The following is a 23480-nucleotide window of genomic DNA, read 5'->3' on the forward strand; positions in this document are numbered from 1 at the left end:
ACTAGGCCTCTTTCCAAAATCTCTATACCAACACGTACGAGCGTGCGTCTGCTTTGCATGAAAATAAGATTAAAACAGTGAAGTTAGGATATAGCATTACTAGACAAGGGGAGTCTCAGCGATGCCGAGGACCTGGCAGACTGTGAGCCGGAGCTCTCGTAAGGCGCGGGTGGGATTTTTTCCAGGCCACTCCTGCCCAATTGCCTGTAGGAGGCCGCTTGGGCTCAGGTCACTCGGGCCCAAGTGTAGCCCTTATGGTCCAGAAGCAGCACTTCGGTCCAGTCACGAAATCCGGACCAGGGACTGAACCCTCGCAGACATAGCCTGGGGTGTATCAGGCTCTTGACTCCCCCATTCCCTCATCCCTCCATCCATCCTCCGCGCCCACCGCCCCCTCCCACCTCCCCTCGCCGTCGCACGTCACTTCCAGGGGGCGGGCGGCAGTGCTGCGAGCCGCGGGGTGTCAGCGGCGGCCCTGTGATGGCGGCGGCGGGGCGCCGGCAGCCGCGCAGGCTGGGAGCGCCGAGGGGGCTGTGCCGCTCCTAACTCGGCTTCGGACCCCTGAGCCATGGGGAAGAATCGCAGCGGACGCCTCGCCTGAGGTGGCGGCGACAGCGGAGGGCGCGGCACAGCCGAGGGGGCCCCGCCGCGGGGGCCGCGACCCGCGCCGCCGGGGATGTTGCGGTGGGTCCGGCAGCAGCTGGTAGGTACTTCCCGCCGGCGCGGACCGGGGAGGGCGCGGAGTCGGGACGAGGGCTTCCCATTGCACCCCCGGGCCGGGTCGTTCCTCGCCTCTGTCCGGTCCTCCAGAGGAACCCCATCCTGACGCCTCTGCCCGGCCCGTTCCCCAGCGGCGTCCGTGGGAGCTGCGGGCGAGGGGCAGAGGTTGAGCAGGGCCAGAGTGAAGGAGGGGAGTCCTGCCCCGCTCCGGGAGCGGGGAGGTGCGGGAGCTGAGGCTGAACGGCAGGCTTCACTTGGATCATTATTTTTCTGTTTGTTTGTTTTGTTTTTAAGGTGAACCGGAGGGTTTGGGGTGTTCCGGGTTTCCTTGTGGGGAGTTGGCTTGTTCGGTTGTTTTGTTTTCTTTTGCTTTTTTTGAAACCGCGTTGACACAGGGCAGCACTTTCCCTTACCCGTGCCCCACTTTGGGAAGGGCTCCCCAACTTTTCACGGAAAAATGACGATGCCTTTCCTGTGGACCAACACATCGGAGCTTTGTTGGCCTCTTCCTCCTTCACGTTGCGAAATCTTCGAGAGCTGTTTCCTTCGGTGTGCGTCCGGCTCGTTGGTTTCCCTGTACCTGAGAGCTTTGAGGCCCTTGGTGCTGCGTGTGTTAAGGTTGTAGAAGTGAGGAGAAATAGAAGAATTAGATCCGTGAAAGGCTTTTCGTGGGGCAAACCACGTGAAAAAGGCTGTAGTTAGAGCTTTTCTCCCCCCAATAGGTGCTGCTGGGCTGTGCTTCTGTTGCAGCCCGCAAGGGAAGTAAGGTGGCTGTGACTTAGTGTCTGTGATACTGTAGCAGGGAAGTACATCGTTTGACTATTTTGATTTGAAGGGATGGCTGTCTTACTGCCTCCTCCAGCATCACTTCTCTTGGAATTTCTCAAAGGGAAAAATTCCTTCTCAACTATGTATTTACAAACTTTTTCCATTCTTTGGAGTTACCTTGTATCACACATGGTGCCCAGGTTAGTACAAGCAGTTCAGTTAGTTATGTTTTTGTATTCTAACGGTTAAATCTTCTATCTCACTAATTATTTGTCTAACTTGTTACACCACTTTAGGAAAAAAAAAAAAAAAAACCAAAAACAAAACATAAAAAGATTAAGCTTTGGGTTGGATTTTTAATTTTCTCTACCTCTTTTCCTGTGGCCCATGGATTTTCCCAGATCAGTGTCTGTGTAGCACTGATCTTGTGACGTTCTCAATGCCAGCTTGACAGTGCTCACTAGTTTGGTTTGACAGCAAGAGTTACTGACCTGGAAATTGATTGCTGTGTCTGAGCTCTGACTGCACTCTTCTGTTCCATTACAGCCATACACATGTTTTTTAGAATAAATCCTGTTTGATGTAACATAGCTTGCATTTTTTTCTTCTTGAAGATGGCTTGAGATCTGTGGTGGTTTTAAACGCAGTATTGTGTTGTCTTCTGTGGGGTTGAGATTAGGATTTTATTAGTGCCAGGAATTCATGTACCAAACCTGGTTGTTTTTCTCCCTGGGAGTGCACTGACCAGCTTTCCAGAAATATATTCACCCTTAATGGAAAGTAAAAGCTTAGTCTAACAAGTTGAGCAATAACCCAAGTAATAGGAGACTTTTGTTCTCCTTGTTGTTCTTATTTTGATGGGAAAATAACTGTTTAAAACTTGTACTAGTTTTGACAGGGAAGGAATAGTACAGTAGAACAGGATGATGAAAAATCAGGATGAATAAGGGAAACAATTATTGCAATGATACACATTTTGTGTTTTCTATAGACCCTGCTGTTTGACATTAAGGACTTGGTAGTATCAGAGCTCATAAAGATGAAAAAGAAGCCTACCATAGGTATCACAGTGCCGTTTCTTCTGAGGGACATTTGGGCAGCCCAAACTGTCTGTAGTCATTGGTTTTACACAGCTTCCAGCATATGTTTGCTCCTTCATGTGTGATGTTTGGGTTTTGAAAGAATGTCAAAGGGCTGAGAATCTGGGAAAAGATGATGAGAAAATAATCCAAGTGAGTGGGAAGAGTGGGGTGGCAGAAGTACTTGAACAAAGGGTGGCAAAATCTGTGTCTGATTTATTTCTGATAGGAGAAGAGAAGAATGTGTGGGTTTGGATGCCTTTAGAGCATGTATTTGTACCTGTGCTTGAGGTGGCAATAGGTTTTGAAAAAAAGTGTTCTCTTCCATACAAAGGGGTTGGAACCAGGAAAATACGTGGGTGTGATTTAAGTGGGATGTTGTAGTAGTACAAAAGAAAAATGTTGGTGTGCAGAAATGATGGAAAGTAGTAAGGGGTTGGGGAAAGGGGGAGGGACTGGTGCTTTGCTGAAGGTGCTTTTAGGTAGTTATTAAGTACTCTCTGTACAAAAGCAACAAATGTTTTGCAACTTGTTTAAGAGGACAGTGTTTCATACACTAATTAATGAGATCATTTGGAGTGTATACAATCTTGAGAGCTTGTGTTCTCAGGAGTCATAAAAGAGGCAGGGAAAATGAAGTGGTTGGTGTTAGAAGTAATGAGAGGTCCTGGCATGGAATTAAACCAGCTAAGTACTTTGAGGGTCGAGATCTCTGGGATTTAGTCTGTGAAGATCTATGTATGCCTGTATGGCTACCTAAAGGGATGACTGCTCCTCTGAGAACAGGAGACAGGCTGAGAATATAAGACTTTCTTCATCTTTACTATGGTCTTGCAAGTCCAAATCCAGTTTTCTAACTGTTGTTATTTGTCTTTTCAGTAATTTGTTATATAGCAGATTGGTGACAGTAATACTGTTGCTCAGTCTTTAGTGTCTGTGTGGGGCTCTTCCAAATCGATTTGATATCTTGGCCTGCAGTCCTGCTTTGTTTGCTCACAAACAATTTGCACCACCATTATCAGTTTTTCTTACCCTAGTGCTGTCCCATACTAAATAAACTGCATAGGAAGTCATTAACAGTGTACAACTTTCTAGCTAATATTATTATAGTATTATCTAGTTAGTAGTTGGAAGTACCTTAAGCTTTACTAATAAAAAAAAGTACAGACAAATGGAGTTACAATTCATTGCTTTGGGTAAAATGTCTAGGTGTATTTCAAAGACTAGCTTTGAGCAGGAAAGATTCTTGAGTTCCAGCTCTGTTACCTTGAGATTTCAGAAAGACAGTAGGCATGTGGATTTGCTGAGGGTTGCATAACACCACAGGCACAGCCAACTCTGCTTGAAAAAAAAGTGTCTGGGTAAACAAGAGTTGATAGGAAGCATCCTTAATATTGTAAGGAAAATGGATATGCAGGAATAACACCGTACATTTTGTTTACATTTCCAAATAGAATGGGTTAGACTACAGAGCTAATCTGTGTACAGCAGAGCACTATTGTGGCTCTCCTGGTCAAGTTTGTGCAGTACCAACCCAAACAAGAGCACAAAGTGGCATTTGTAATGCTTGGTGACTTTCTGTACCACTTCTAGTTTGATAGATTTATGACAGACTGTGTCTGTAGAGGCTGTTGCAGTGGTATTAACAGAAGGCAATGACTTCAATTGTCTGGCAAGGAGGTACCCCAAAATGGTGACAGAATACCCTTATAATGTATGATCTGAGGTGCATAATTTTGAACTATTAGTCCTGTCAAGCAGAGTGTCTGGTTTTCCCTTCTAGTTGTTATTATGGGATATTTGATCTTTTTTATCTGTTGGACAACAGATAATAGATACTGCATGGAGAAAACCCAAGAGCTATCTGCCTGGTCCCTTACACATAACAGATCAAGAGAAGCAGAATTGTCCTCTGTTTGGTAGTGCCTTCTTCCAACAATTTAAGGACCTGGATGCTGTTGTGCACTGACAACCACTACTGCATGCAGAGAAAAGCATTCAGGTGAATGCAGCTTTGATACTTAGGTTTTGTCTTTGACTTACAATCATAGATTAATTCTTTGGATCAGTGTCTTTTAACTGGAAAACCTAGTTATCAGATTATTTTATTTCATGATTAGAGGAAGGTTCATATTGGGAAGGACATTGGGAGTTTATCTAGCCCAAAAGTTCTACATCACTTTCATTGAGAGGTGATCACAGGGAATGTTTTTGACTTCAATGCGTTGGACTGTCAGATGCCATGTTCCCACCTCCCTATGGACAATAACTTTAGGAGGTTCTTGCTCATCTTTTGGAGGAGTTTTAATAAAAACTTTCTTCTACAAATAAGGAAAAAGTCCCCAGTTAGATTAGCACTAGAGGACTGCATGTTTGGTATATTCTTCCCTTTCCTTCCAGGTGCTGGAATCTATTAAGTTGTTCTGAGAAGACAGATGGTATTCTGTGAGAACTTGTGGTTATTGACATTCAAAACAAGGTGAAGAGAATTTGATCTCATTGTTTGCATAGACATGTATATTATTTTCACTTAATTGTTTTATAGAATTGATCCAGTGCAGTTATTTCTCTCTCTTTCCCCTCCTCCCCGCTCCCCAAAGAATTTTCTGTCTTTTCTGAATGCTGACAGTCCTTTGAACTTATCCTAGCTTCTGAAATCTCATTGCTTTTCTGGGGCACAAGTACACCCTCTTTTCTTAGTTGTCATTGAAGCCTGTTTCCCTTTTTGGCTAAAATTAATTGGGTGTTTGTTGTTGTATACTAGCAAAATAAGTGAGTATTTGCTCAAAAGAGTTGCTCTGTTCAGAATGCCCAGGTAATACCTTTTGTGTTGCCACTGTGCACAGAGGATCAGTGGGATGTGCAGTGGAACTGCCCAAAGGTTCCACTGCTATGGTTAGACTAGTTTCAGAAGTGGGGGTTAATGACTCCTCTCCTGTATCTTCACACAGAAGTAAATGTGGCCCTGTTTTCATTGTTGGAGGTCTTCTATGGTCAGCTGGAATAACCCTTCCATTGTGTTTGGATCTTTTAACCTTACTTTCTTTTTATATTTTGAGACTGCTGAGGGCTAATGCATTTGCAGCACAGTGTGTTCCAAAGTGTGCAGAACCTGGCCCTGTCTTCAGACAGCTGTCTGTTCCGAATGGAGGCTTCTGTTGTGTCCTGTGTGTAATTTTTGAATCTTGTCTCAGAGAAATGAAACTCTAAAAATTACCTACCCAAACCTAAGCAAGACAGGCTTTGCATTTTTTTCTTCAGACAGTTTTAAACATTGAAAATCAGAGTTTTTCTGATGTGCTGCTTTGCTGTGAGACTCGGACATTTGACCTGTATCTTGTCTAGTCCCTTCTGCTTTCTTTTCTACCCATGAGCCTTTTAAGCAGCAAATTTTTATTGTGGCAAAATTTCTACTTGTCACACAGTAATATGACTATTTAATTGACTGTGTGATATTCCTCCACTAACAGGGTCCTGCTCCCTTAATAGCTACTGTCTATTTATGTTTTATGTGACTGAGAAAGGAAAGTTATTTTGTTGACAAAGAGCAAAAGCTTTGTGTGTTCTGGTCAGTAGATGGTATCTGGTGGGATGAGAGAATGCTAAGAGTGGATGCCTCTGTTTATTGCTAAGACATTGCCTCTGAACTTGTATTATAAGGTAAAATTCATAACCTAAGGGAAGTAAATGCACTGAACTTAATAACCTTCAACATGAGTTTTGGATATCATTGGTATTTGTTTTTCTAGTTTGAGATGGATTGGCTGAGCAAATTAAAACTGGAGATATAGGTGGAGTTAGAAGAGAAAAATAAAATATGTTTAAATTTCATTAAATATGTCATGACTTGTGCATTTCACTAGTGACCTGCCATCTGTTTTTCTTCTTATGCTATGATGTCCTCAGTAGTTATAAACAGGATGCCCAGGGGTGTTGTGGAGTCTCCCTCTCTGGAGATATTCAACACCCACCTAGATACATTCCTGTGTGATCTCGTATAGGGGTTCCTCTGGCAGGAGGGTTGGACTAGATCTTTTGTGGTCCCTTCCAGCCCCTAGCATTCTGTGGTCCTGTGATGTCTGTTTTTGTAACTATTTCACTGGGAAGAAGGTATCTACAGTATACCTCTGAAGAAATCCTTTAATTTCTAGCACAAAGTCTGTTTGTATGCCAGCAGATAAGAAATGCAGCAAAATAGGTCTGACAAAGTCTGTAAATGCAAGGTCATATCTTCCAGCAAAACACAGGTGACATGTTTGCAGCTAGACTTTCTTGTTGAATACAAACCTCTTTTGAGCTGCTCTTGGAAAAATAAAAAAGGCCACTTAGCAGCAGTACAGACCATGGCAGAAAAGACAGAAAGTAAGACCAGCAGTTACACTGTGATTTAAGATACAAAACCTTGTAATTCCTTGCCCTCCCACATGCTGTGGCTTAAAAGGTTTGGGATTTTTCCTTGTTTACTGTGAGTAAAAATAAGCACGGGAAAGGGGAATTTTCCTGTAAATGGGAAGGAGAGATATTGATGTAAACAAAAGGCAAGCCGTTTGTTTTCTTCCTGAAATATTTTACTAGGGAGAGACATTTTATGTAGTTTATACCAAAAAGTGTTATTTTGTTTAATATTGTCACATTTTATTATTCCTTTACTATCCCCTTTCCACATGGGTTTTTTTTGCTAGTTTTATGAGTGACTGTGATAACTTCTGCAGATATTTACATGTCTGCTTGGAAAAAAAAGAATTAAGACAACATAGGAAGGAAGCTTAAGATTTAGCAAGCTTTAGGGATAAACTAGTTTGTAAACATGTCTGAAGGCAGGACATTAAACTGATAACTTAGGTCATAAATCACATTTGGACTGGAATTAAAACCCAAATTGGTGTTCAATGAATGGAGCAGACTCAAAACTCCTAATGTTAACTTTAACAGAACAGGCTTTATCTAGGATTGTTAGTAGGAAGAGCTAGACAGTTCCAGCTATGAACTGAATTCTCTTCCTCTGAAATTCCTTGAGGAACAACTGTCAAAGCAATTGTAAGTATAATTTGAGCACACATTTTCCAAAAGTCTTCAGATACATTATCTAGGGGAATTTTTTGAAAAGTGGTGGGGTTTTTACATACTGAAGGAACATGAATTAATCTTACAGTGCAGGAGCTGATTGGCGTAGTAACTGTTGCCTACTAGAACCAATTAAATACTGGAAATGGTTGCTTTCAGTATTTATGTGGGATAATGGTCATAGGAATAGCTCAGAAGAGGAGCCTTCATGCTTGTGTAAAGTGATTTTATAAATCACTCTTTAAAGCAGCAGGTAAACAGCATTTCATTTTAAGACAATAGTGCACATAGTATGAAGTATGTGAACAAATGTTTGATTCTTCTGTATTTGTCCTGTCGTGGACTTGATACATTGTTGTGAGATGTGGAGTTGCTAGCTACAAAATTGGAACGGCTTTCTGATTCTAAATGAAAGTTCAGAACCTGTCACAGGCTTCAATGCCTTATTTAATACTGAAAATCAAAGAAAAATATTTCTACTATAAAGTGACTTAAAATCAGGGACTGTGCAGAAAGGATACAATCAGATTTTGTTTGTCTGAGATACTATAGTTAGTCAAGGTATATGAAGGATTTTGAGTGTTTCATTTATGTACTGGTTCTGTGTTTCTTCGTATGACTTTGCTCAATAACTGCCATTTCTGTATGATTGATTATTGCAAAATTGTAGCACTTTCCATATTCAAAGTACTTTATTTGGAGCAGTGTTTTTAAAAGTGGCTATTGATTTTATTATTTTATTTTTTTTTGAGATATCAATTCCTATTTTATAAAATATGATGCCCTATAGTTGCCTCCTGGTGGGTGTCTAAAGCCACACTTCAGCTTTGAAAATCTTGCCTATTCTGTGTTTGTACCTGTCTGAGAGGGAGATGGTATTGCAGATAAGGGCAACTGGCTGCTGAGGCTCACAGAAGAAGAGTATTCTGAGATTAAAACTATGTAGTTGGAACTTCAAAGGCATCCTCTTTCCCACTTCTTTAGAGCAATGGCCTGCTTTGTGAATCATGGCAAAAGAGCAAACATTGTGGACTACAGATACTGTCAAGCCTCAACTTCTCTTAGACCTCTTGGACTTTATCATAATACATTTTTGTAAAGGGAAAAAAAAATTTAGAAGCACTGAATGGCCTCCCAAAAATATTTTGGGAGCCACTAACTATTTCCTTTAGAAAGAGGCTTTCTTCTTAGAGTCTGAATGTTAACTGAGAAGGGCCACAAGGATGATCAGAGGGCTGGAGCACCTCTCCTGTGAGGACAGACTGAAGGAGTTGGGGCTGTTCAGTCTGGAGAAGAGAAGGCTCTGAGGTGACCTAATTGTGGCCTTCCAATATCTGAAGGGGGCCTACAGGAAGGCTGGGGAAGGACTTCTCAGGATGTCAGGTAGTGATAGGACTAGGGGGAATGGAATGAAGCTGGAGGTGGGGAGATTCAGGCTGGATGTGAGGAGGAGGTTCTTCACCATGAGAGTGGTGAAGCTCTGGAATGGGTTGTCCAGGGAGGTGGTCGAGGCCCCATCCCTGGAGGTGTTTAAGCCCAGGCTGGATGAGGCTCTGGCCAGCCTGATCTAGTGTGGGGTGTCCCTGCCCATGGCAGGGGGGTTGGAACTAGATGATCCTTGTGGTCCCTTCCAACCCTGAATGATACTATGAATTGCTTTCTTTGTTAGAGTTGAAGACAAATTTACCGTAAAGTCTGTTTTCCATCAAAAAGAATGTGATCAGAAGTATCACTGGATCTGTTCATTATTCATAATTTTCATAATCTATGTGTCTGAGGATGAAACAGAACATCCTAAAATAAAGCAATGAATGAGGAATGTTTTAGAGGCAGTTGGTTAAATACATTGAATGCAAGAGGCTAAGAATTCTAATAATCCTTCAGAAAGAAACACAAAGTTTAGAATTCTGGTGAAGACAGTCTCGTAAGAGGACCTGTTACAAGGTGTTAGTTTTGTTCTATCATAGGAAGCCCAAAATGAGCACTGCAAGCACTGTGATTTGGATTGTCGGAGAGGATAAGAAAGCCAATTCCTTAATTGAGGCAGCATCTCTAAATATCTGTTGAAATTCTTTACTAGCAGCAGAAACTGGACGCGTCATAGCAGTCTTTGTGAACACTAGGTTAGAAAGCCTAGCTTGCCTGCTCAGCTTGCTTTACCTTTTGTGATTTTATTGACGTTACAAGACCAGTACGTTTGGCGTCAGTCACCTGAGTAGAAAAACTGGCACGGAGAAGTATGCCAGCAGCAAATGAGGCCAGTTCAGCTTGCTTTTTGTTTTTGCAGATAAAGAAAAAGAAGATATATACATTTTTAAATTTTAGGTGGGGATTTTTCCAAGTTATTTCTGTGGCCATTTGGACAAAATAATGTAAAATAAGAAGAACTTGATCTGTATGCAACCAGGACTTTGTTTCCAGCACCAGTAGAACATTTCTAAGTACAGCACTAGGGCTTTTTTTAAACTCTCTGAAAGAAAAGATTATTGCTTCTTGATTTCTCAGGCCTTGTTTCCCAGAGTGTTTTCACAAAGGAGCGTAGTCTGCTTATAGGCCATTTAGGAGGTTATAACATGATTTGTTATCAGATATTTTAAACAACTGCAGATATAGTAAGCAGGAAGAGGAAGTTGCATGAATAGTGCATGACTTTTAATACCTTTTTATTTCTTTACTGCAGTGATATTTAAAAGAGGAGGAACAAATTACATGGCACTATGTAAACCCCAGGGTGCTTCAGCTGATTCACTACTGGAGTTGTTAGAGCAGTGTTTAAAATTGCTGTGAGAGGCTGTTTCTTTCTTCATGCTAACCTTTGATACAGCAAATTCAGTTTGACTACTGCCCAGTTATATGACTGAAAGAATTATTGGCTGACTGGTTTGAGTGCAGATTTACACAGACTTCTGCAAATGTGCATGGAGTGTGAATAGATCATCTTCTCTGACAAGGAGAAAAATATTCCTTGTATGTTCAGAGGGGGAAAAAAAATAAATCCAAAGCAAGAAAATCCATTTCCTCAAAACACCTTCAATCAAAATGTCTTGGCAGCAGGCTTTGGGCTATCTGCCAGCAAATGTGGTGTTCTGTTTCTGCAGCATGGCCAGTCAGTCACCTCCCTAGGAAAAAAAGCTTTCTGATACAGAGTTTTCTACTGTTTATTAGTTTAGTTAACTAGTACATGATGTCCAGAGGGCTTGTGGGGGGAGGTACTACTTCTGTTAGCCGTTTTCAGTGTGGTTTTTGAAAGGAGGAAGAGGCTTTAATTGAAACTTCCTTCTTTCAAACCCCTTTCACTAAAAATTGGTCACATAGCAGAAGTTCTAGCAATATAATTTTGTTTTCCTGTAACATCTGTGAATTATGAGTAAGAAACACTAGATGGTCATCCTAAAGTATGCTAGCTTCATGCAAATCATAAGCAGAAATTACTTGTCAAATGGTTTGTAGTTATCAGTGCATGTGTTGCAAAGCTTGAAACAGCAATTGATTTGTTGCGTGCTGGTCTCGTGTTGCTAATCCTAGCTGAAAGATCTGTGGGTTTCTGCTGCCTCACTTGACAGTGCTGTAGCGTCTATGGGGAGGGCATAGTGCATACTGCCATAAATTAACAGATTCTTTCCAAAAAGAAACTTGTCAGGTTTATCTGGGTGCCTCTGGGAAAGTGTATATCAAGGATTTAATGAGACCTGCATTCCAGGAACAGATAATGCCTGGCTTATGTTTATGAATGGTTGAACTTTAGCCTTATATTTTTTTTAGGCACTTAATCATACGGTCAAATTTCATTGTGTTTAGAGTTTATGCATGTAATACCACGTGATTAAGAAGCCTTGAACACCAGATTTTGTAATAAACTTAGTCAATGATCTGTGCAGTTATCTAGAAACCACTTCACTGCATAACTGCAGAACTAACTTTTGTTGAAAGATGCTGATGACAGTTGAATCTTTTTGCAAGACTCAAAATGGAATTTAGGGATTCACTGCTCATGCTCTTTAGCTGCAGAAATCCTTTGACAAGGTCATGTTACCCTAGTTTTACCCTGAGTTTGATAATGACATTAGAAAGAGAACTGTCTAATAAGTGGAATTAGGGAACAATGTGCTTACTGTACCTCTTTGCTGGCTTGCTTGTAGATACAATGCAAAATCTGCTTGCTGGGCAGAAATTTGGTCTGCAAATCAGTTTTGTGTCAGGAGCAGGATCTGTGACCAGCCCCATAGTTACAGAAAAGTTAAAGACATTTCAGTTCTTGAACAATTAAGTTCAACATCTGTGCAGAATTTTCCTTGGAGAGATGTGCAATTAAAATTTCACTGGAAGATCTGCCTGGTTGTGGTCTCACCAGCTAATTATGTGATGATCAGGTTGTTAGGTAATTTCAAATGATCTTTCGTAGTTGCAGACATGAAACTTGGGAAATCTCAGTTCTGTTTCCAGCTTTGGCACTTGCTTCCTGTTGTGACTACAGTCAAGCAACTCAGGTTGTCAAGGATGTGTCCTTTCCCAACCATAGCTCTGACAGCAGAAGAGATTCTCATCCTCAGCCTGCCCCCAGCCTGCCTAGCTTGTGCATTGCCATCTCTGTGTTAAATGTCAACAAAACAGAGCTGTGTGTGTACTGACTGCAATTTTAAGCTGTTTTAGCTGCACCTTGTTTGGCCTGAGATTCTGATTTGGATGATAGATTACCCACATTTAATCAGCTGAAGCTGCTTCAGTGGTGGTGGTGTGCTCTGAGGAAAGTGCTTGTGCAGTTAGGCTTGAGTTGTATGGAGGTCTTTGCTTTTCATAATGAAAGTACCAGTAAGCTTCTTAACTTTTGGGTGCTCAGGTGATGGCCTGAAAAAGGCTTACAAATATTTTATTTTAAAATTAGTAATACTCTAGTCTCCCTGAATTTTTTCATGTGTGTTTTAATAACTTTTAGCAAGTGGCATGGAGATGAACATTTGTCATCATCAGAAGGTTGCCATTTGCTTTCTTACATCCTCCCCCCCCCCCTTTTCTTTTTTCCTGCTTTGCATCTGTTTGGTTTAGAGTGGAATTTTTTCAGGCTGTAGAATATCACTTTTCAAAGTGAGGATGCCTGGCATTTTCTGAGTGCCAGACATTTTCTGAGCTAGAGAACTATGTACTTAGTCTTACTAATTAAGCACTTTTTTCTTGCTTGCAAAACACTGTCAATGTAGCATCTTATGGATTGTTTTACAGATAGCGTGTCACTAATGACAGACGTCAAAAATGCTTTTGCTGCAAACATTGTTCTCCTTTTAAATGTTCTGGGTTTTTTTCATCTTCCTTTCATACTTATATTTCATTTTTTGAAGTTGTGAATAGTTCCCTTCTTTTTGCTCTTGGCATCCTGTATGTTTTCTCCTGTCCTTTCCCCTAACTACTTTTTGTCTCACTGCTCCACTCTTATCTTTAAACAAGCTTATACACTGAAGCATGTGACTAGAGCAGCCTTCCACGTCTTGTCATCTAAAGTTTATTCTCCTTCAAATGTCTTTGAAATCAAATTCCTCTTTCCATCCTTGCTTGCTTTCTTCTTTCTTGCTTGCTTTCTTCTTTCTTGCTTGCTTTCTTCTTTCTTGCTTGCTTTCTTCTTTCTTGCTTGCTTTCTTCTTTCTTGCTTGCTTTCTTCTTTCTTGCTTGCTTTCTTGCTTGCTTTTTTCTGGACTGCTTGCTTCCTGAAGCAGAATGTTGCAGTAGCAATAGTGTCCAGTACAAATATTTGTCTTTTTGAGGGGATTTTTTAATTGTTCCTTTACTTTAAAATGTGAACATAGACGATGCCCTATGTCAGAGATAGCTGCATTAAAAATGGTTGGTATAACCAATCAAAAATTTTATTTAATCTATCATGCTCACTGTTTGTCACCCTCTGTAGTTCAGTGGTGGAGAAGTATCTTCTGTTGGTGTGCTGTGAAATTTCAGTTTTTATTTGACACAAGTCAAGATCTGAGCATAGTTTCACAAGTGATGCAACACAGCAGCAGAAGTAGTTTCCTCACCTCCAGTAATGGAATTGGTAATGCCCTTTCTAGCTGTCTAATAAGTTGTCTTTTCACTTGGCATCAAAGAACAAGGAGACCGAATACAGTGTAAAGTTGGTTCTATCTAAGATTAGGGATGTGTGATGCCAAAATTCACCACCTCCCAAGCAATCCTTGATTCCATGTTAATTGACTTGACAGTTCCAGTTTAATTTCACTATTACTTTTTATTGTGAGTCTTAAAACTTTTGTTTGTTTTATTTTGGTAATTTTCTTGACCTGTTATCTGAATTATTACAGGTTTGCAGTCTTGTTTGTTGTCTTTTGCCATCACCTGCTTCTGCAGGTCAGAACCTTAGTGCTAGGAAAGTTTCTGGTGAGTCATGTAGCCCCAGGAAAGGCTCAATTAAAGATAGACTTGAATGACCTAGATATAAGCCCTTGTGTTACAGAGACATTGCAACCTTCCCATGTGACTTACTTTGATATTTTAAAATTTTTATTATTATTTCTTTCTATAAAAATATTTTTTGTTTGTTTTTTTCCAATATCCAAACTATGTTTTCCTAGCTGCAATTTAAACCTACTTCTGTTTCTTGTCCTTCAGATTACCCCTTTCCTCAGTGGAATAGCCTTCTATGTATCGGAAGATGTACTAGTATATCACAAGCTTCCTCTCCTCTAGGCTAAATTGCTCTAATTTATTTACTTTTTGCTTTCTAGATTGTTCAGCCTTGCATTATGTCATGTTTTCAGGATCTTGGGTGGCTCATGTTCCACTCCTCTGGATGTTGTCCAGTTGGTTCACAGTGCTTTGACTGTGGCTCTCACTCCTCCTCCAGTCTCCTTAATACTGAAGGCCTTTTTCTCAGTGACATTACTGACTCACATTCAGCCTGTGGTCAGTCACAGCCTTTTGATCCTTTTCTACAGCTCTCCTATAACAGGCTTTTATTCTCTTTTTGTAGATAGTTAATCATGTCTCTACTTCTCTGTCTTTCAGTCTTAGGTGTGTAGGGTTAGTTGAGATGCTTTTGAGTTATCCTTGTTGTTTGGTGTTGCACTCCTGAGGTGGGTTCGTCTGCACATTCAACACCTTTATTCCCTTTGCCTTGGCAGTGGCAGTTGATGAAAGTATCAACCATTAGACCTGAAACAGTTGTGTGTGAATTGGTGTTAGTGGCAGGAAGTCTCATCTGAGGTTAGGCAAACAGTAAGTTCTTGGAGATAGAACTTGTTTGGAAAAATAGTGTTCTTTAGTCAAATGCATATGGTCTTTTATTTAAGCCAGTGAGAATTTTTTTCAAAGCCCATTTTTCACAGCATATTATCATGCCTTGTTTGTTCAGACCTTTTATTTTTCTCATAATCTATTTTATTAGGGTTTTCTTGAGTGTGGCTCTGAGGTTTTGGGATTTATATATGTGTTCATCTCCTTTTCTCTTTCTTTTTCACATTTCATAGGACGTCAGGCTGGCATGATAGCAAGTATTAGGTTGGACTTGAGGATCTCTGAGGTCTTTTCCAACCTGGTTGATTCTATGATTCTATTCTCTATCCTTTTTGAGACTTACAATTTGGTGGGTTTTTCTCATCTTCCAGAAGAAGTTCGCAACCTCAAAACTGAGGAGTTTTCCCCCAGTGTTTGGAAATTCTCTGGACACAGCAGACTTTAATTTACATGTTAATTTTGTTTCCCATTCAAATGCTGCCATCCTGAAACGGCTACTTGGTATCTCGATATCACTTTTCAGCCCAAAGTTCACACTTTTACAAAACTAATGTTAATAAAACAGTCTTTCTTGATAGTCTTTGGTTTGTGTTTTAGGGTTTTGACCCACCGCATCAAAGCGATACGAGAACTATTTATATAGCAAACCGTTTTCCCCAGCATGGCCATTATGTTCCTCAGAAGTTTGCAGACAACAGAATCATATCATCCAAGGTAAGGAATCAGTTTGTCATGGGAAACCCACTTGATGTGTTACTTAAGAATTTCTGTAGCAAATGTGCCTGTGCTAGTTACGGCTAAAGGTGCATATACAATACTGAAAATGAGGCAAACTCTCAGCTTTTTAGAGGAAAAAAATAGGTTGCTTCCTATGTAGTTTTTTCCCTTCTCATCCATTTTCTTCAGAACCTAAGCAAAGAACAATTAAGCATGTTGGTCAGAATTGCTGGAGAAAAGTAGGTTTAAAACCAGTGTTGCCTGTGCTTGGGTATGATGCATGGAACCACTTCAAAGGAAGGATGAAGCTGGTTGTGATGATTTATAAAATAGCCAGGCTGTAAGCTAGTGCACTGCATAAAATAAATCAGCAATCAACTGCAATTGCAGATTCCCTCCTGGTGTGACCTTGGATGGGAATCAATAGAACTGATGGTGGGGATGTGTCTTGTTGCTGTAGTGTAGAAGAGAAAGTTACAGCTGCAGGAATTAATTTCTTCTCTGCTACCTAGGATGCAAGCAGCCAAATGACTCCAGCTGCTCCTGTCCCAGTTGGTAGGAGAACATTTAAAAAGAACATCTAAAACTTTGACTGTAGAGGCAAGAGGTTGTTACCTCTGATTCCCTGCTAGCTGTACTTAAAAGCAAAACAACAACAACAAAACTCCCGAAACACAAACAGCCAAACGCACAAAACCAACCAAACAATAAAACCAACAAAAAAACCCAACTCCAAACAAAAACTCAGCCAAGTGAATGCAGCAGTTCTGAGTGGAAGTAGGACAACACCAGAAGAAGGTTTGGGGGAAGGGAGATAGAAAATGAAAAGATGTAGGTTAAGAGAGTTTAATGGGAGTGGAACTGAATTTCACTGAAAAATTCTTCAGTATGTCATAACTGTTCTCTCACTGTCTCTCTTTTTTTCCCTTCAGTATACGGTGTGGAATTTTGTTCCAAAAAACCTATTTGAGCAGTTTAGAAGAGTAGCCAACTTTTATTTTCTGATTATTTTTTTGGTTCAGGTAAGTTGAGTAATATTCAGGACATTGCAGTTTATGTTGTAAATTCTGCCACTGATTTGTGTTCTATGAACTTAACTTCTTTGCTTTTGTGTTCTGTCTAGAAAACCAACACAGTTGAGTTTCTGTGGGAAACTAACATAACCTTAAAGTGTTGTGTCCAAATTTTAAGTACTACCCATTAGGTTTTTGTCTTCGTGCTTCATAATATATTTAAGTGTGCAGCCTCAAAGTCCATTGCACTGCCAGCACGGGGACTCAGTTTTCTATTTCAGAATACAATCTTAAATCTGTTAGGTTAGTAATAAAGTTCCAGATACTCTTTTTTTTTCTTTAAGTGATTATTTTTGTGGACATTTTCATGTTTAAATAGACCAAGAGTTTTAATCTGTGTGTTTTGCAGTGCTTCTTGGCCATGAGTGTGCCAAAATGCAGATGTTCAAATCAAATGTGTCAGACTGCGCAAGATACTTGCTCTTGAGCTGAGGACAGATCAGTGTTATGTTCTCCTTGTAGGTGGAATCTGGACTTTCTAAGTCAACAACCTATTGTCACACAGTTCTAACACCCTCAAATTCAATTTTCCAGATAACATGTACACAGAAAATATTCAAGCTAGGACTGATATTTTTATCAGCTTTGAAGATATCAGTTAGTCCTGATTTTGATACACTGTAGGTCAGAAATGTTCCCATGGCTTTTGTGGCGGAGTATATTCTAATTAAGAACACCCACAAATATATTATGGCCGTCTAAATTTTCTGTGAGCTTTGCACCACTGACTCTAGTTCCACTTGAATTTTGTTGAGCTATTGCAAACTGAGTAGATGAAGTGGGAGAAAGACTGTGAGGAGAGATACTGTATTTTGAAATACCAATTAATATCTGAGACAAAGACAATATTTGGGGGGTATACAAGCTTTTCTGTCATTGCAAAATAGAATGCTTTGAACACGTACAGCCCTCAACAGTGATTAACCAACATTTACAGTATGCATCCAAAACAGATGGTTGCCTCATCTGACAAAAACGAACAGTGAAGAGTCCATAAGATTTGCCTGCAAGATGTCAGTAGCTGAGCCAATTCTGTAATTTTTAATCCATTGCATCCTGTGTCCCTTGCTCTTGTTCTTTCAAGTTTGGAAAGAGTGAACATCTTACTAGGCTGGAAGCTCCTGTGTTGAGAGATACTGAAGTCATATAGGTCTAATGTAGACTAACAACGTGGTACCCATCCTGTCTTCCTAGTGAAAAATACTGACTTTGTCATTCCTGTTATGATGTTTCATGCTATTTAACATATTGTAGCATGAAGAAGATGAGGATATGTTGGAAATGGAACATAAATGTGGCTTAAAGTGACCATTATACTGCATTTTTAAAGCTTTTGTTGTTTTTTTTATTGTTTGGGGTTTTTTTTTAATGCAAATTTACCTCTTTAGTTAAGTTTTGAGTCACATTCCTTTCCAACTGTTAGACTTCAGTAACAGTTAAATGTGATGTCCATGAACAAATGTGGATCTAAAGACAGAACTTCTATTCAGAGTGTAACTCTGTTCTTCTCTCACTTTGTGACTCAAGGGTGTCCCAGTTTGTATGGGAAATAGCTTGTCTATGTGTGTGTATTCTTGGAGACTGAGCAGGACAAATGCTGCAGACATTTTGGTTCATTTGTTAGAGTGGAATCTGGTTTTATTCAAATCCCACTTGGAAATCCATTAATTTTATTTTTGTTTTCATTTTATAAGGCAAAGGTGCCTTTCAAATTTGATCACCATGGTATCTTCTTTGTTATATGAATCTCATGTGACCAAGATGCAGTGTCTATCGTTGCCACCTTATTCCACTGGGGATGGCAGAGCTGGGGCAAGTTCTCGTTGTGTGATTTAAACACGCAGCACAGTCCAGTCCACACTGTTCACTGCACATATGCATGCCAGCAAGATGGTGACAGACTGCATTTCATTCACATGAGACTCCACAACAGTTGTGTGAAGGGCATGTGTCCAGCTGTGTAAAAGGCAAAAGGCCATGGTGTTCTGGTCAAAGAGGCAAAAGGAGCAGGCTGCCATGATAATTCCATCAGTACAAAACTTGCTTCCTTTCCACATAAGAGCCTCTCCTGAGAAAGAAAGAGAGAGTGTAGATGGCAGAAATGTCGTGGTTAGCCCTATAGAGACAAAAGTCAGATGCTTTTGGCATGGGTTTTCTTGAACAACATGCTGCCAAGCTGAAGGTGCAATGCTACAGGTGAAGAAAAGGTATCACAGTATCACAGTATAGCTTAGGTTGGAAAGGACCTCGAGGATCATCGAATCCAACCTATCAACACATATGCAGGCTATATATTTTTGTGTTCTGTGTTTCAGTGGGGGAAAAAAAAGTTTATGCACATGTTGTAAGGTGACATAGTCATTTTCCTCTGTGAGGCTCTTGGCTCTCAACAGCTTAAACTTCATATATGATTACTTTTATTTTTTTCCTTCTTTAATGGTTCCCAAAGCAATGCCATAAGTCTCAGGTAAAGTGGATCAAATTGATATCTGTGGTTTTGAATAGCTTTTGTGTATATTTTCTTTACAGCACTTGTCTGTGTGTTTTTTTCCCTGCAGCAGAGGAGAACCACAAATGTACCCCCCCACATCCAGAAGTTTGGTTTATACACTGCACTTGTGGCATGCCAATAATAATAGCACAAACTGTAAAATCTGCATGTTAACTTGGGGGAGACAGAAAGGAGCAGACTAAGAAAGGGTGTGCTCTAATATCTATATGGTCAGGAATTATGATTTTTGGCTTTATTTCCCCTTCTAAAGTGGATGTTGTTTTATTCTACATTTGCTGTTAAGCAGTAGATTGTGTAGGGTGTTGAAACAGCTTCACAAAATGTAGATTTCCTTCTTTTTAATGGACTTGTGTATTCATCTTTCTAAGTTGAAAACATATACATTCCTTTTACTGGGGACTCTTTAAATTAGCACATGCATCATAAATGCTATTAAGTCTGTTCCATGCCCTAGAACCTTTGTTTGCATCGTTATTCATATGGATTATTCAGCTGTCAGGATTATTACTATTTAGACTCCAGAAATACTGCAGTAAAAATACTCATAAGTTATAATGGCAAGTTTGGAAAATAGGTGTCATCCTGCTTCATGGGGTTTGGTTATTTTTTTTTGAAAGTACAAATGTGAAAATAAAATTTGTGCTAATGTTCATCTTTTCTTCTCTTTTAGCTTATGATAGACACCCCTACTAGTCCTATTACCAGTGGATTGCCATTATTTTTTGTCATAACTGTGACAGCCATAAAACAGGTAAAGGGGAAAAATCTTACAGTATGAAGTCCTTCTAAGGTAAAGTTACTTAATAAAGTGGGACCAAGACAATCTGTAGATACTAAAAATATCTTTTAAGGGTCGTCTTTGTAGAAAGGATTTTGTTTCATGTTTCTTGTTAGATAGATGCTTGAACTTGAGCTTTTTGGTTAGTTGTCAAGAGCTCAGTGACTCACTGTGATACCCTTAAATGGACAGTGAATGACTGTCAGACAGCATTTTTGTCCAAGCATTGCATGTCACTTGTTATAAGACCTTTCCTGAAAGCTTCTCACTTATTCCTTTGGCACACCTCACTGCATATTAAAACCAATCCTCCCACATGACACACTGAGGAAGGAGCTTGGGTAGATTAAGCAATGGTGCAATCCACGTTTGTCAGTAGTTAAAAGGCAAACTTTGCCCCAAGGAGGATGTTTCATGCTGTAAAATATATATTAACTGTATAATCCTGTACCAGGTAAAAGGTCCAGTTTAGAAGGCTTCTGGTTTCTTTTTCCTTTGGTAGCATAAAATATTTAGAAGTGCTTTACAGCACTTGAAATAAGAAGAATGTTCTGAGTTTGATAGGAATCTTGTTCAAGCACCATACTGGAGACTGCTAAGACCTAGAGCTCCTGGAAGGAAAATATTAAAAAGAAATGAGAAAAAGAAAAAAGAGAGAAATAAAGAAGAAACAATCTTCTGTTTTCTTTAAATCCTTCAAATAAGAGGAGTGAAAACCAAACATATAAGGAGCTGATGTGGATAGAAACAGTAATCTTTTTTGCAAGGATGTAATTTTCAGGAACTGTCCCCTTCAAAGGGTTTGGCAGTGCTGTCTGGGGAAGAGATGCAGTCATAGCAACTGGAAAGTAATCAGCAGACTGTTATGAAGCTACAGTTGGAATTTCAATTTGCCTTCTGTGGCAGTAAGACCCAGAGCCACCCAGAAACAGGGCAAAAGTGAAAATAGCTCTGGCTTTCAAGTGGATAGAATGGTGTTTGAGGCAGAAGGGGGTTAAATGATGGAGTAATATCCAAACTAATGTGTCAGTTTAGTTGTCAGGTGGTGTTAGGTATTAAGTAATAGGTTGGACTTGATGATCTCTAAGGCCTTTTCAAACCTGGTTGATTGTCTGATTCTATCATAACCCCTCAAAAATCACGGGTTCAAAAGCTCTGAGCAAGCAATGGAAAATAGCCCTTAAAGCTGTGTGACCTGAAAGAGACATAGTTCTTAGGTGTTTGGGTTTTTTTCCTGAAAGAGGTTGGACTTGTATAAGTCTTAAGTCTGAAAGAATTTATTACCAATTTGTTTTGACATGTCCAATCTTATAGTGGGAAATATAAGTGTCTTGCCACCAATTGCAAAGAACAACAATCTTGGCATTCATTTTGGAAGTTTCAAATCATTCATGACTTGTTAAGTATCAAAAGTTTTTCACTCAATATCTGCAAAGACTATTGGAACCACAGGAGCTTTCTAATGGATTCTGTTTATCCTACCTGCTGCAAAGTAGGCAAAAAGTATTCACAAGATGCCTTAGAAAGACAATTCTGTGTGCTGCCCTTGGACAAGGCAGAAATCTGTTGGAATGCAGAGGAGAAGATGCCCGGTGTGGTCTCAAAACCAGCTCCTGTTTTCTGTCAAACCAGAAGTGGAATGGGGAGCAAATTTAGAGCAAGAAACCCCTTTTGAAAGCTGCAGGGCACCAGTTTATATAAAGTTACATCAGGATCTTTCAAAGGATGAAGGGGCAAAATGGATCCAGTAACAGTATGTGGGTTTGAGAAGTTTGGCTGTGGGTGGATAAACTCTCTGAACACTCTCCCCTACTTCCAGAAGGCCAGTTAACATGGCAGCTCTAGCAGACCTCAAACTCATCTTTATTTTCATCTCAGCCAAGGAGACAGAACTTTTTTCTTCTTAGAAGTGTAATTGCACCTAGGACAGAAGAAGGACAAACAAGACTGCAAAGTGATGCAACTCATGCTGTGTCATTTTGTCTGTCTTGTTGGCCAGAGCAGTTTCCTCCTTATGCCTGGGAAGATGTGTACACAGTCCTTGGAGAAGTCCAAAACCAGAAAATAGATAAAATCAAAAAAGACCTCAAACCAAAATACAGATAAATAAAGATATTTCCTAAGAAGCTTAGTGCACTTCAGTAAGTTCATAGCTGTTTAGCAAACAAGCTGATTTGACACATGTTTACATGACTGCCAGGTAAATCAGAAGCAACTACTTTGGAGGTTTTGATTAAATATAACCTTAAACTGAGGATGAAAAAACATAGTAATCTAATATACAAGCCTGCTTTAATTTTGTCCTTTCCTCAAGTACACTGATGCAGTTATTTAAGCTGGAATTAAGAGTATTTGAAGGATTTTAATCTTTATTTTCTACTCTTGCAGTCAAACAGCATTCCCTGTATTTCTATTGCATCTTTTTAAGGCTATTTTAGCAGCATTTACAAGTGAGACTAAGGAGCTCTCTCAAAAATGCTGCATTGGGTAGATTTTGGGGGGAATTTAAACTGACCACAGTGAGTTGGCTCTTTATAATTCCCTGGTGTGAGGTGTTGCCCTTGTGTTAGAGGCAATAGGTGTCAGATGGAGAAAGCGCTGAAATATGTACTTTCTAAAGAAGGTAAATTTCAGTTCTTTGCCAAATGCCCATATTGCTCAGCTGCTCAGGTTTATGAGACAAATGCCCCAAGGTTACTGGGTGTTAGTTAAATCCTTGTGTTCTTCTGTCAGTCACCTTTAACAAGGAGCTATACTCATTGACTTTTTCATTTTCCCTTTTCATGCTAATTGGGAAGGATTCATAAAGACTCTTACTTAGGAGTCTGATTTCACAGTATCTCTCTGTGTGGCTAGTTTTACCACACACTTCTTAATCATTTATTTTTAAGCAGTTGGCATATAAAGCTTCCAACTTTTCTTTTTTTAAACCTAAGAAATGCAGTTGTGCTGTTTTTATGTATTTGTGCTAGTAACAGTGGAGGTTCGTGAAGGTAGACCTGCAAAACTATACTTCTAAAATACTACATTCATCCTAGAACTTTCCTCCAAAATTCAGTCCACTTCAGAACTTGCCAAACTCCATCTGCAGTACTACTCTTTGTATTATGACATTCATCTAATGTTTGTAGCATTCTAGGATGAATAGAGATTATGCCTGCTGTTTCAGAGGGCCCTCTTCTTCGGTCTTCAAACTTCCAAGGAAGTGGTTTTAACCCTTTCATGTTTTGTACACCTACAGAAAAATATTTTGGGGAATGTCTCTATTATTCAAATCAGTTGTGTGAGTCCTGCCAGGATCAAACTTTGTGCAAGGACTAATCCATTTCTTATGCTTGCTTATGGGACTTTCCAAACAGTAGCTAGACTTGGAGATCAGAGATCATACTATTGACAATGATGCTATGAGATTAAGGAGTGTATGAAGAGTTGAGGAAAAACAGGAGGGGGATAACACACCTGGATTCACTCTCATGAATATTTGCACAGATAAAGGGTGTTTAAAGAGGTGCTGAATATCAGGCTAAGGAAAATTG

At 39.9% G+C, this 23480-nt stretch overlaps 1 protein-coding gene across 18 annotated transcripts in view; it reads left to right on the forward strand.

Annotated features, from left to right (window-relative positions):
- The first annotated feature begins 459 nt into the window (after positions 1–459).
- The window catches only part of ATP11B (ATPase phospholipid transporting 11B (putative)), a 71677-nt gene continuing 48656 nt past the window's right edge, over positions 460–23480 (forward strand). For all 18 annotated transcript variants that reach the window (XR_010988168.1, XR_010988169.1, XR_010988167.1 and 15 more), the window contains exons 1-4: positions 460–703; positions 15462–15578; positions 16514–16603; positions 19837–19917. Coding sequence is in view for 15 of the 18 variants with exons in the window: in XM_068145090.1 (XP_068001191.1) it covers positions 677–703; positions 15462–15578; positions 16514–16603; positions 19837–19917 (315 nt within the window). In the remaining 3 variants the exon portion in view is untranslated. The remainder of the gene's footprint in view (positions 704–15461; positions 15579–16513; positions 16604–19836; positions 19918–23480) is intronic.

This window comes from Melanerpes formicivorus, unplaced genomic scaffold (genome assembly GCF_026170545.1).
Source record: "Melanerpes formicivorus ecotype bairdi unplaced genomic scaffold, bMelFor1.0.p_v2 SCAF_12, whole genome shotgun sequence".
In the NCBI taxonomy this organism is placed as follows: Eukaryota; Metazoa; Chordata; class Aves; order Piciformes; family Picidae; genus Melanerpes; species Melanerpes formicivorus.